General features: G+C 42.2%; 1 protein-coding gene across 2 annotated transcripts in view; it reads right to left on the reverse strand.

The window, feature by feature from the left end:
• Nucleotides 1-14,574, reverse strand: part of efcab11 (EF-hand calcium binding domain 11) — a 56,430-nt gene that overhangs the window by 37,754 nt on the left and 4,102 nt on the right. For both annotated transcript variants that reach the window (XM_026926209.3, XM_026926210.3), the window contains exons 4-5: nt 11,374-11,475; nt 6,234-6,324 (exon numbers count right to left, since the gene is read on the reverse strand). In XM_026926209.3, the coding sequence (XP_026782010.3) occupies nt 6,234-6,324; nt 11,374-11,475 (193 nt within the window). The remainder of the gene's footprint in view (nt 1-6,233; nt 6,325-11,373; nt 11,476-14,574) is intronic.

Below are 14,574 nucleotides of genomic sequence, written 5' to 3' on the forward strand. Positions count from 1 at the left end.
TAATAATAATTATTTTTAAAAAATGCAGCTTGTCATTTTCCTGAGAAACTGCGAAAAGCATAAACTCGCCTGTCTTGAAGATGTCGGAAAACTTAACATTACAGCTTCACCTGTGACTGCGACAAAGCGCTGACACTGGAGACTCCTTCGATTGAGTATGTTTTTGATCCGTTTATGTGGAGCATCCTCTGTGCGCAAGCTGTTACTATAACAGTAGAATGAGCGCAGTAACATAAACCTTACCTTATAACAGAAAGTTAATCAACATCCTCTGGCCAATCAGAATCGCACAGTCCTAGTGGGAATGACACCGCACCATCAGCGGTGACACGGCTCCCAAAAGCCACGTTCCCGTTAACATTAGCTGTTTACTTTGCACTCAGACTGCCTCATTGTGCTTTCATTAAGCTCACCGTGTCAGCGGGAGGAAGGAGAAAAAGAGCTACTTTAAGGGATTTATGTACTCCAAGCGTCCATGGGCAGGCAGTAAAACTGCAGGCCAGTGATGCCTCCTTTCACAGTGCTACAAAAGGAAATGTAATTACCTTGATATGGTGGCAAAAGAAAAGGGCAAACTCTCAATATGCAGTAAACGCACTCACGCTGGGAGCAAGCAAGGCTAATTATGCAGCTGATCTGTAGGAGTCTCTCTCTCGCTCACTCTCCCGTTAAAAAAAAAACTGCACATGTAGGATCACAACCCTACTCAAGGTCTGCGTGCACGGACACTAACGGAGAGACTCGGAATTTCTTTACTGTCAGCGGTCAATTCCGAGACAAAACTGGTTTGAGACGTACTGGAGCTTCAAGCTCCGCATCACATGGTGGAGGAGCGTGACTAAAAACCACCAGTGGCTCACAGGAGAGCAACTGCTAGTGAAGTTTAATTTAAGATTGCTAATGAATCCTCATATTCATCAGGCTTCCTTTCAGCTGATTAAAGAGACTCAGAACGCAGAGGAAGCTGGAGTTTTAGATGAGTCTTTGGGTAAACTGACTAATCTTTTACACTCAAGTGCTGAAACATTCAGAGGTGTATATAATTACTTCATTATTTCGCTCTGATAAGACCCGGTGCTTTCATATCCAGCTTGGTTTACTCGATTTCAGTGACATGGGCAACATGACACACTGAATACTTTCGGTTCAATATCTTTCAAAAAAGAACATTAACCCAAAATTGACCTTGAATGAAAACACCATCTTGCTCACTGGTTGAAGTTTCGACTTCATTCCATCACTAAACCACTCAAAGGAGTTAAATCCTATAAATTTTTTAAAAATGTGTAAATGAATGCACGAAGCTTTGTTTAAAAAAAAAAAGTGCTATCCTAGAGCAACACTTGACATCTATCTGCACGGTTTGATTACAGCTGTGAGCATTCAGAGCAGACAATGCGAAAGCTGAGCTTGCCGTTCTCTCAAGAATGTGTGCAGCAAGTATTTATGGAAAGGAGATGACAGATAGTTGCTCTGGAAACACCGACAACAAAAGAGAAGAAAAGAGAAGACGCAGCGGAAGGGGGGAAAAAAAGGAAAGGAAAAGGGAGAAGGAGAAGGAAGGGAAGAGAAGAAAAAAAAAACAACTGCAGGCACTGCTCAAGGTGCGTTGGGGCCCTGGCTCTGAGTACGCCGTCGCCATGGCAACAGGCGGGCGGCAGAGAAGCGATGACGGCGTTAACGTTCGTCAGGAGCTCCAGGCGCGTGCCCATAAATCTGCTGCGCATAAAGAGGCACCAGCCTCTCCGCTAATGGTGTGAAGCCTGCAGGGCGCTCCATTCTTCTGCTATAATTATGATAAAAAAGGACAGGACAAGGGTGTTGCTCTTGTTCTGCAAAAAGGACTGCAAACGTGCACGCTTAAAACCAAGACTACAGGGTGCACATGAAGAACACACACACACACACACACACACACGCGGAGGTATGCGCACCCTCCAGAGGCGAGCGTTCTCATTTATCACTTTGCTGTGATAATCTGTCCTAAACACAGCCCTGGGCTCGCAGATAGACTCTGAACACAACAGTCGATCCAGGCCTCATATCTCTCCCTTCTATCCTCGTGCCTTTTGCTCTCTTTTTCTGCAAAATTTCATCTCTCCGTCTCGCCTGGCCGTCGACTGGCATGCCAGGTTTAAGGAGCGGCGGTGGTGTGAAGGAGGAGGAGGGTGATGTGATGCAGGCAACAAAACAAGATGGCACAGTGGCGTGAAGGTTATGACTTTGAGTGCATTTCTTCGATGCTGGCTGGGGAATCACAGCCATACACACACACACACACACACACACACACACACACACTGGGGGAGGTTTCCCATTACTAACTGAAACTGTTACGACTTACAGATGAGATTCCTGCAACTACCTGCTCGACTCCTCCTAAAACATACTTTTCATTATAGTCACAGTAACTGAAGACGTTCGCGATATAACCAAAAACGTATATCATAATGTACAGTACATCTTCATACTTTGTGATTATGAAAGAGCTTAACGAAGACAGAGTCAAAAACAGAGAAAAAGGAACACTAAATCTCAGTAATGTAACAGGCTTGAATGCTGGAACGACACTTTGTAAAGTCCAGAGTAGTGTTTCTCAAAGTGGGAACCGTGATCTTATTGTGTTACAGCGGTACAAATCAGAATCCACCGTTATCAAAGCTATTATATTTATTAATGAGGCCTTTGTAGTAATTAGCCTGTGTGAATGTTCACTTGGGTTTAAACTCAAAAACAAGTTGGTCTATTAATAATAATGTCAACTTGAGCCTAAAGTGTTCTCTCAGTAGAAGGTTCAAGAATATAAAGCTCTATTTCTCTAATAAATAGACGAAGTAAGATTGTAAAAATTTAAATGATAAACCTAACATTTGAATCTGTGACAGTCCTCGGAATTCATTTAAAGGGGTCAATGGCTGCACGGAAGTATGAAGACCCCTGGTGCAGAGAACATAAACGGTAGCACTAATTGAAAATAAGGCATATGATGCGTGAGAAGAAGTCTGGACGTTGCACGAGAGACGATGGATTGATCACATGACATCCTACGTTCAGCTAAAGCTCAGAATTTCCAGCCTCTAGGAACTAGGAAAAATACTCCGTCAACTCAGAATCCCTGCTCAGAAAGTCCTCGGTTATTCTGTATAGTAGATCAATCAACATATATATTAGGTTATTAACTACATAAATCTGATTGTACTGTCCACTGTTTTGAGGAAGTAAATACACTGTACATCACTCATATCACTAGCATTAGCTGGCTGGATTGTTGCTAACAAAAGACGAACATGGAGGCGTCCATGTTGCATTTCACTTTGTAGCTGAGGTTGAAAATGGCGAAATTCTGGCGGAGTTCATGGGTGGTTCACTTCCTGAGTAGTGTAGTGCTTTAATGGGCAAAGGTGCTGATGGGACAACTGTCTCACAAACCTTACACGATTTTTATTTTCATGTAAACTGCAATGAATAAAAAAAAAAAACAATTAAGTGGTGCTGCAACATGAACCAGTCTGGTGGCAGTGCAAAGATAATTAATGTTCCTAATAAGCTATTAAAAGGTCCATATAAATCACTCTGAACCATTAACCAGCTCTTCGTCTTCATTTTGTTTGTCATGTGACCTCCAGTCGCTCTGTTTGACAGCGTGGTAGCTGAATGTGATGCTAATTTATGGACATATCTGACAGATGTGCGGTGGTGCGAGGGGTCACGGTCAAAACGGTTGTGGCGACGATAGCTGGAATTTTATTCTTATGAACATGTTAATGAACACGGCTAACAACAGAAAAACAGTGCTGTGTCTTTATCATCTATGTCTGACCTCCATAAATGCTGTGTGTGTGTGTGTGTGTGTGTGTGTGTGTAGCCCCCGATAAACACTTCCTGTTTTCAAGAAGAGAAAGACATTTGCTTAGTAACTGGGCTCTGAAGACAGCATGGTGCTCTCAGCAGCGACTGCACCACCGTATCCTAACTGCAGTGGATGAGTCACAGCCACCACGGCACTAAATCTCCTCACACACACACACACACACACACACTCCAACACACGCTGTCCCCTGCCCACGTCACACCTCAGAGAATTTCCAGGGCTTCTCCTCACGCAGAGGGAAGAGACAGCACGGCCTCTCGGCGCTCCAGCCAGCGCTCACGTTCTCCCTCCAAAACAGCAAAGAGGTGGTAATAATGTGTGAGAAAAACTGCAGATACATGCAGACAGCCCAAACCTCCTGACAGCCCAAACCACCACGAACACACACTGGGATAAAACACTGAGAGCCTCGTATTGGCTGGGATTTGGTAATGGATCTCGGCTTGGTGATAAATGTTGGGAATGGGCGTGAACACACAGCGTGCGCACAGGAGGAGGTTCCACTAGGGGTGTAAAGATTCGGAGTTTCCGATTGGTGCACACGTCTCAATATTTACAGTACGGCTGAAACAAGCTGGCAATCGCGACTGAACAGATCCAACCATTTCCAATTCCATTACCACAAGCACTGTCTTTAGTATAATAATAATAAAACTACTGCTATTAATCACACCAATAAATTTCTATTATTACACGATTATTTTTTTAACCTTTACCAAATAACCTTCATCTGGCACTGTGTCTCTCTTTCTCCAGGGTTTTTTTTTCCCAGAGGCGTGGCCTCTGTCTTTCAGTCACAGTGAAGGAGGCGTGGCCTCTGTGTTTCAGTCACAGTGAAGGAGGCGTGGCCTCTGTGTTTCAGTCACAGTGAAGGAGGCGTGGCCTCTGTGTCTGTCAGTCACAGTGTAGGAGGCGTGGCCTCTGTGTCTGTCAGTCACAGTGAAGGAGGCGTGGCCTCTGTGTTTCAGTCACAGTGAAGGAGGCGTGGCCTCTGTCTTTCAGTCACAGTGAAGGAGGCGTGGCCTCTATGTTTCAGTCACAGTGAAGGAGGCGTGGCCTCTGTGTCTGTCAGTCACAGTGTAGGAGGCGTGGCCTCTGTGTCTGTCAGTCACAGTGAAGGAGGCGTGGCCTCTGTGTTTCAGTCACAGTGAAGGAGGCGTGGCCTCTGTGTCTGTCAGTCACAGTGAAGGAGGCGTGGCCTCTGTGTTTCAGTCACGGTGAAGGAGGCGTGGCCTCTGTGTCTGTCAGTCACAGTGAAGGAGGCGTGGCCTCTGTGTTTCAGTCACAGTGAAGGAGGCGTGGCCTCTGTGTTTCAGTCACAGTGAAGGAGGCGTGGCCTCTGTGTTTCAGTCACGGTGAAGGAGGCGTGGCCTCTGTGTTTCAGTCACGGTGAAGGAGGCGTGGCCTCTGTGTCTGTCAGTCACAGTGAAGGAGGCGTGGCCTCTGTGTTTCAGTCACAGTGAAGGAGGCGTGGCCTCTGTGTTTCAGTCACAGTGAAGGAGGCGTGGCCTCTGTGTTTCAGTCACGGTGAAGGAGGCGTGGCCTCTGTGTTTCAGTCACGGTGAAGGAGGCGTGGCCTCTGTGTCTGTCAGTCACGGTGAAGGAGGCGTGGCCTCTGTGTTTCAGTCACAGTGAAGGAGGCGTGGCCTTTGTGTTTCAGTCACAGTGAAGGAGGCGTGGCCTCTGTGCTTCTAAGTTCCAGTAAAGAAATCTTAACTCTTAAGGCTTGGCCTGGTGTCTGTGTAAGTTTCAGTAAAAGAATCTCACCTCCACCTTTTTTGAAGAAGGTGTGTGTGAGTCAGCCCCAGTTAAGTAGGTGTAGGCTCTGGGTATCTAAGCTCCTGTGAAGGAGGAGTGGCCTTCTACTCATCTAAGTTAGTTTCAAAACACACTGTATTACAGTGAAACAGCTCTACATCCTGTCATATTGAATTGCTGGCTGCTTTAAGTGCATCTCTCATAAATCGTATTGTGATCACGTATCATCTCAGCAGGAGAGATCCACACCCCTAAGCTCCACTCTTTGGAAAGAGCAGCTCACTTGAGGGGTTGGGAAGCAAAAGTGAGAAGATTTTGGGTGTGAATATGGTGGAAAGAGATCAAACTGATGTTGAAACACACACAGCAAGACAGGTTATACTCATATACCCACATACTGTGTGTGTATGTATGTGTGTGTGTGTATATATATATATATATATATGATGGGCTTAGAGGCTTAGTAAGCATTGGATGTTGTTTATGTGCATTCACTTTAAATGACAGTGCGGTCTGCACGTGAGACAAGGGACAGAGGAAGCACTGAAGCAAACACATTACTCACTGAATGAAGCCTCCCCAAAGGAACTGGGCATTTTCTTACCGAAAAGCCTCCAGCACGGTGCGCTCAGGCAGGCGAGGAGCCACACGCGCAAACACACTTCTGAAGTCCTCCAACTTCAGGAATCCACGGCCTGCAGAAAGAACGCAAATGAGACTCATCAGAATCACATCTACTGTGGGTCTTCATAGGAAAGTTGCTAATTCAAACCCTAGGACTGTCTTTAAGGGTTACAGATATTATTAAGCGCAATATTTAGTGAAGTTCTAATCACATTGTGGCAGTTTTAATAAAATATCTGCTTAGAGAAACTTCGGTCTTTGTGGCGCATCAAGATTTAAGATTCTGGAAACGAAAAAAACAAATGATGTGGACCACAGACATCCAACCAATCAGGACACATCTCTTCCACCGAAACTTTTAAAACTCAGAGCCTCGTCTATATGCTTGGACTGAATTCTGCATCACTTATAAGTCACTTTGAATACAAAGAATGAATAAATGAATAAATGTACATCTGATAAACAATCAACCGATTTCAGGAATAAATTTGCTTCCCTGTTTCCTGCTTTCAGTGTTGGGTTGGTGAGAGTTTGTTGTTTTGTCTTAGCGGTCTGATGGGAAGAGACAGAACTCTGCTCGAGTCTCAGAGTGCCGAGGAGCTGCTTCCTGAGAGCATCGAGAATCTTCTGTCTTCAAGCTCGTCATTCTGCCACCGTGGGCTTTGATTCGCCGGAAATAGCTCCCCTGAGGAGCTTTAGAACGCTGCCGTCCAAAGTCAGGGCTGAAAGTGGAATGTGTTTAGCGTGTCTGCTGAACTGATGAGGGGCCACGGCGCAGCTCTGAGCTGGGGATCACACGGATGAGAGCGAGCACGGCACGGTGCATATCAATTCGCAGGACTGACCAAACCGCAGCAATTTACCGAGATCAGCAAAAAACGCAAGTCAAATCGATAGAGTGTAGGAGGAAAACACACACCTCCACAAACTGTAGCATGTGATAAACACACACTATACTCTAGGCCTCGGCTAACAGGTGACGATTTTACTTACAGGTTACTTACAGCGCTAACTATTTAACGTTACACCACAAAACTGTTGAATTCTGGATTGTGATTGGTCAGAAGGTGTTGATTAATATTCTATAACAGGTTTATATTAATGCACTCGTTCTAATAAGTTATCGTTTCTATAGTAACAATTCAACACACAAATAATTTGATATGGTGACTTTTTTTTTGAAGAGACATTTATTTAACATTTACAGAAGGAGTCTCCAATGTCAGCACTCTGTAACATTTTTCCAGCAGTATGTTTTCAAACACGGGAAGGTTTTTAACGATGGAGGACTGTATTACTGTTTATAGCTGATATACCATGAGTGAGAACAGATACTAACTGGTTTCACAGATGTTCCACAACACTAAATGTAACTATAAATAGATAAACAGTATGACGTGTCATTCTTTACTTAAAAAATGTAATTGCTGACAAATTTCTGTGGTGTAAGAGGAATAAAACACTTCAGAACGTGCTGTTATAGGAGAACAATTAACTCCGCTTCAACACACACCATACACGTCATTGTTCATGTTAAAAAAAACACCTGATGTTTGTTTAAATGTTAATTACTTAATGAACCTCAAATATTTATTCAATATGTCTTTAGTGGTTACACTCAGCTCATTAGCAACAATTAGCAGAAGTTGTGTGAAGTATTTTTAGTTATGGATAAAACATAAAACATGAAAGTTAATAGCTTTGGAGTTTCTATCAATCCTCACGCTAGTTCACTCTTGCTAGGTCAGGGACTAAGAGTACCATCGAGAACATTTTGTACAAAAACAGTTAAAACTAAAATAAATAAAATTAATCATTCATTTATGGTAAAAGAAATAGCAGAGTATAAACGAAGGACGGGCCGGTCTGTCTGCGCAGAGCCGTGAGCCGTAAACAAACGCCTCAGCTGAAGGAAGATATAGAGTTCACCTATAATTATTAATATTATATTAAATTAATATTTTATTGGCATAGAAGTGAGTCAAAATAACTTCCACTTTGGTCTTTCAGCCTTTACCCTGATCATTCATTTCATGCTCCCAGCTGTCAGTGCACATGACCTTTTATGGAGTTTTGTGGGCGTCGCTACATGCAAATGAGCTGTGCTAGAAACACGCTTTACACTTTACGCACGCACGTACAAAGAAAATCAGTGTTTCCGAAATTTTTGTAAATCCTGTGGAAAATTTTAGTTCGGTTTGTCTTGCACAAACATTTACACGCAACATTACTAAAATATTAACTAAATATTAACAACATAACAAAGTATGTACTAATTAATGTTACTTCAAGTTAACCATCAGGCACATATTAAATTAATCAGTGATTTGTGCTGGGTTTAACTGGTTGTTAAAGTCTTTCATGTGCTATTAATGCTTTTCATGTCAGCAATATTTTAGCAATTTATATATTTCTATAAACAGTATAAAGAGAGGGCACTTGTTCTAAAAAGTACTTCTTTAACTAATGTTAATACTAGTCTAAAGTGCAGATAGGTTGAGTATAAACTGTAGATAGGTAAGATTGCTATGTTTTGACAAAAAAAAAAAACCCGCACACTACTGAGCCGGGGTTGTTACAGGTTGGATGGAGAGCCGAAGTCAATAAGGTGTGTGTGGTCTGCTTTGATGGAGAGGTGGGGCCCGTGTGAGAAAATGACAGGTTTTCTGGCGGTGCCAAGCACACTCTATCACCGGGCACGCTGCCACATCGGCTCAGGATAGAGGCAGCACACTTAAGCGTGCTTTTCCCCTCAATTTGTTCCCATTGAAGACAAGGACGGGGTGACAGCGCTGACGAAGCCTTCAAACACCTCACGCAGCTGCAGCAGGCGAGCTGAAGACAGCGGAGGGCTCGTCGGCGTTGGCGTGCTGTCAGATCCTTCACGCACGGAAAACTCAGACAGAGGTTTTAAGCTAAGTTGGCAGAGGAACAAAGGCAATCTATCCTGGAGCTGATGGAATTATTGAAATGCTTTGCAGTGATATAAACTTTGAACTAAACGGCTTTTCTGGCAGTTGTTGCTCTAATGCTAATCTCGTTTTAATGCATTTAAGTGCAGCAACAGTTTCCGATTAAAAAGGAAATGATCACAATAGTATTTAAGAGGAATAAAACAGTCTGCGAGTTACTCTTAGCACCCTGAAGTCCTGGAATATTCTATTCCTCTTATACCACAGCGATTAAAGACTCATTAAAGAACGACACGTCGTACTATTTTATCCGTTTATAGTTACCTTTCATGTTTAGTTCCTAGTCTCACTTATGTTATAGCATCTATAAATATATACGGTATACAAGTCTGTACGTAAGTTGTTACTCGTATTTGAATGAGCTCATTAATATAAACCTGTGATTTACAGCTGCACTACACTCAGAGCTGCTGTTATAGAAAATTAATTAACAATTTAAGGTAAAAAACAATGTAAATGAGTCCTCAACAGGTACAACAGTGGCCCCGCGAAGCACCATCATGATGTTCTGCTACGATTACGTTCCTCTAAATAAAACTAAAAGAGCTGTTTGCTTGAGGGAGCCACCGCAGTGACAGGAGTTTTTAATTTAAAACCCAAGAGTTTTTTTTTTTCTTTCGGCAAATGTATATAGAACATCCTAGGATAATTGATGTTGTTCAGTAAACTCTCCTGTCGAAAGCTAAAATTAGCTCACACTGTTTGCTGACAAAAAGTTACGAAAAGTCTAACCTCCAAAATTCGACGCAGATTCCTAATCGCTGTTCTTAAATGAGCTCATTTTCAGGTTGCTAATAATTCAAAGAAAGGATGAATGAACTCCTGCGAAGTAATTTGGCCCTTCAGATGAATTTGATGGTTCACTAGCAATCTCATTTCAAATCAACACCCACCTCAAACAAGCCTCAGTACTTGTTGATAGTCACTTTTCTTTTATATAGATTTAAAGGTACAGTCAGTCATTATGGTAGAAGTCGACTGAAGCTCGGTTGACTAGATGCCACGTTCTGTTTTCCGTTTACAGCCTGTTATTCTCTGGACGTTCTGAAACTGAGCACATGGTTTATAGACAGGTGCTGGAATTTGAGAACGTTGTCAAGTGTGACAAAAACGTAAAAAAAAAAAAAACACTGATCCGACCTTTAATCATGAGGAAGGTGCTGTATGGATGGCCAAGCTATAACAAGTGCAGGACATTTCAAAGTTAAGCCATAATTGAGTATAAAGACAGAGAGAGGAAAGATGTTCCAGTGGGGACGGAGCAAAGACGGAGCAAAGACGGAGCAAAGACGGAGCAAAGGGCCGCTTTCTCCTGCATAAATATACTCGTGCACCTCTTTAGTGACGGTCAGTGGGGTTAATTAAAAAAGATCCCCTGGCTATTCCATCCAGGTTCAGTCACTCTCACCTGATTCCCTCCTTCCAACTCGTGGAGAATATTTCAGCGACACAATTTAATTAGTTAATTATACACAATTCTGCTGCAGTTTAGAATATCCAACAAACATTTCTAGAGAGGGCGGGGACGATCCGCTGAGACTGCACAACCTATTTCACCTCCAACACTCTTTCATTCCAAACGCTATTAATTTCAGATAATGACTTAATTTAGAGCGCAAAGTACCTCAAGAACGCGGATAACAAAAAAAAAAAAAAACTAAGAAATGCAGAGTTTTGCTACAGCCTGAATAAGCAGAGAGGAGCTACTGTATTTACAGGCCGGCTGCTGCGCTGGACATTTAAACTTAAAGGCAATCGCTCGAGAGCTCACTGCGCTTGCACGATATAAACGATTATTTGTAGCTGCAGTGACGTTAGTGAGAACGGGAGCTAACTTTTTGGTGGACGATCCACAACATTACAAGATAAACACATAAACACATTTTTTTAATTAATAGAAAATTAAATCATTGGCAAATTGCTGCGATATAAGAGGAATAAAACACTTCAGGAACTAATATCTTTGAATAATAGTGTATATTTCCCTTAGATTTCCATTAATAATGAGATTGAAATTTTCGGTTTCTCAGTACAGGGAAACGTTCGCGCTATTCGCACCTACGCTACTGGTAAGGTTGAAAAATGGAGTGTTCCTTTAACCAATGCAGAGGACGGAACGAGAGATAGAGGCACGGAGCAGGAACATACAGTGTAGATCAAATGCGCTGAAGATCTGTCTCGTCTTCTCATATGGATCCCCTGCTGATAACTTCCTCCCCATGAGAGACACAAACTGCTCCAAAGGGACCCCTTTGAGAGAGAGAGAGAGACAGAGAGAGAGAGAGAAAGAAGCCAAGTTTATTACAGAGCTCTCCTCACAAGTGCCTGTACTTCCTTTACATGGCAGTCATCTGAAGGCACTGTGTTTAAAGGAGTAATACGTCTCCCTCTTGCCTGCAGGGTAGTCATTTTTCTCTGAGTGCTGTTATTGAGATGAAAAAGCTAGACTGCGGGGCTCTAGACAGCGTTTTTCGGGAAACACTGAGCGTACGCCGGGCTTTGTGGAGCTCTTCAGGGTGGGCTGCCTTGACAGTGACGCGGATGAGACTGGAGACGTTTTGGGATGGAGAGTGATTAATTAACAGATATGAGTCTAGACGAGACGGTCCCGACGTATCATGATTCATGATATTAAAAAAAAAAAAAAAAAAACTAAACGACATATTAATTAACATGACAAAAACACTTTCTACCTGGAAGCTGAACGATAAAACTGAACATTCGGTGGAAAAAAATAACAAGCATCTGCGAGAGATGTGTAAGGATTGTCTAATGACTGATAAAAGCCCATCCTTTCCTGGCCTGCGCTGCTTCTGATGCTGAGAGAATTAGGGCAGCCGTAGCCTCGGGAGGTTTAAAGGACATCACAGAGGGAAGTGGATATCACTACTCTAATCATGTAGATTTCTAATGCATGAATATTTGAGGAAATAATGAGCTATTTTTTTAAAAACATTTCAAACAGTAGAGTATCTATTCGGTATAAGCTCGTTGTACATGTTTATACCAGCGTTTCTTCAAAACACGAGTGAAAATGAAAGACAGAAATCTGTGTGGGCTTCTTTAAAAAAAAATCTCTCTCTCTCTCTCTCTCTCCCTCTAGCTCTCTCTCTCTCTCTCTCTCTGTCTCTCTCTTTCTTACGGTGCTGTTGAGGAGAAAGCCAATGGAGGGCTGATTGCCATTCCCTCAGATACAGAGCCCATCCGTCACAGGGAGGTGTCAGCTGGGTGGTCTCAGCTCCTCTCCTTTTTCCTATCCCCATATCTCCTCTCCTCTCCTCTTTTCCCCTCTACCCTCCGCAGCGCAATCCCTCTATTCTCTTCTGCGGCGTGACTCAACAGCCAGCCTGCCACTTCGCTTACATAGGAAACATGATAAATGATGTAAAATGCAGTCTGTAAAATTGGATGCTGACACGACTGCGCTTTCGTTCTCTCTGTAGTCCGGCACGTTGGATTTGAAATGAAACCGCGGCCATGAGGTGAAAGTGCAGGATGTCAGCTTTCCTTTAATGGTGAATACGACTGCACTGGGTAAACCTCGCGCTGACCTTTTGTTAAAGGAGTAGTTCAGACACAAAAAAAAAAATAAATCAATCAATCTTACATAAAGCAAGTGGCTGGTCTCCAAGAATTGTTTCTTTAGGTTTGCACTAGAACCTATCTCACCCGAAGCCTTTTCTGTAAATCTCTGTCTCAAACCACACCCACTTCTTCACTGATGTCACACAGAATGTAACTTACGTAGCTTAGGACATAAACTAAACATTTCATGAGCTGAACTTTACCATGTAGCGCGACACTGAGACAGTATCAGTGTGGCCATATTGGATAACCAGAAACACTTCCTCACCACAATTTGATATCATTCTGCCCCTTAGGCTCCGCCCACCAAAGCTGGACAAAGAATTGTCCCAGAAAGCTGAAAATGATATAATATTGCACATCTTTCTCATGTTTAAAGCACAATTTCACATTTAAACACACCAACAGGAACAACTAGCTGACTGGATGTCAAAAACTTATCTCTATACAATTTGTTTCCTTATTTTTTTTCTCATATATTCCTTCTTAAATCATTTTATACCATAGTGCCGCTGGATTCTGATTGGTCGATTAACAGCAGCTGCGGCTAATCACGGGTTGATGCTAATGCGTTCGTTCTAACGTGTTATTGTTTCTATAGTTCATGCACAGGGGCTTGTCAATGGATTTAAAACTGATATAGTGATGTTTCGTGGAAGGAGTCTCCAGTGTCAGCGCTTTGTAACTTTAACATTTCCGACATCTTCAGAACAGACGAGTTTACGCTTTGTGGTTTCTCGGTAACACGACAAGCTACTTTTTTTTAATATTTTTATTATTATAAACTTCAAGAGAGAGAGGAGAGAGATTATAGCTGCTATAACACAAGTTATAACATCCATACATAAGCTATAACGTTATAACTTGTTTCACAGATGGGTATAAATGGCTAAAAGTACAATATGCCATTCTATAAGAAATTTTTTTAGCATTTGCTGTGGTATAAAGAGAATGAATCACTTTGGGATGTATTATCGTGTATTCTTCTCATGTTGAACGCACAGCTCTGTCCCGAAGACTTTCCCTCGCTTGGAAACTTTGCAAAGAAGCAGGAATGTTACGAAGCGCTGACACTTGAGACTCCTTCCATAAACGTTAAATATATGTTTCGTAACAACAACAACAAAAAAAACTTCTAACATCAATGATTATATGTTTTTCTTTGTTAAAAAAGTACTTTTTTAAAAAAATCTGTTTACTCTTAGATTGTTTGGAGCGTCCGCCAAAACAAGTCCCTATGAATCAGCCGTTACTATAGAAACCATAATATATTAGAACGAGCGCATTTCTATAGCTATGCAGTTATACAAAATTACACACCTCCTGACCAATCAGATTCGAGAATTCAACTGCATTGTGGAATCATTTATAATTAGCCACTTCTGTCTATTAAAGGTATATATTTATGAAACAGATTTCAGATGAGGCGGATTTCATTAACACTTAACACTTAACATGATGGTTTGTCTGATCCACCACTTTTCTCTTTTAGTTTTTCTGATTAAAAGCGTAAACTATAGTATAAATATGCATAAATATGCAAACACGTGTATAAGCGTAGTGCCATGGACGTCTCTGATCATTCCCGTACACGTTTAACGAGGCGCGCGCCGTTTGATGCTAGAATGTAAAGATATTTTATGGATGTCTCTGACGCTGTTGATGAGTCTTGAATAGAAATGAGATGAGTCTTTTTTTTTTTTTCCTTCCGGATCTTTCAGAGATACAGACAGTATGTAGAGCTTGTGATCTAATCAGATGCGG

This window comes from Pangasianodon hypophthalmus, chromosome 10 (genome assembly GCF_027358585.1).
Source record: "Pangasianodon hypophthalmus isolate fPanHyp1 chromosome 10, fPanHyp1.pri, whole genome shotgun sequence".
NCBI lineage: Eukaryota > Metazoa > Chordata > Actinopteri > Siluriformes > Pangasiidae > Pangasianodon > Pangasianodon hypophthalmus.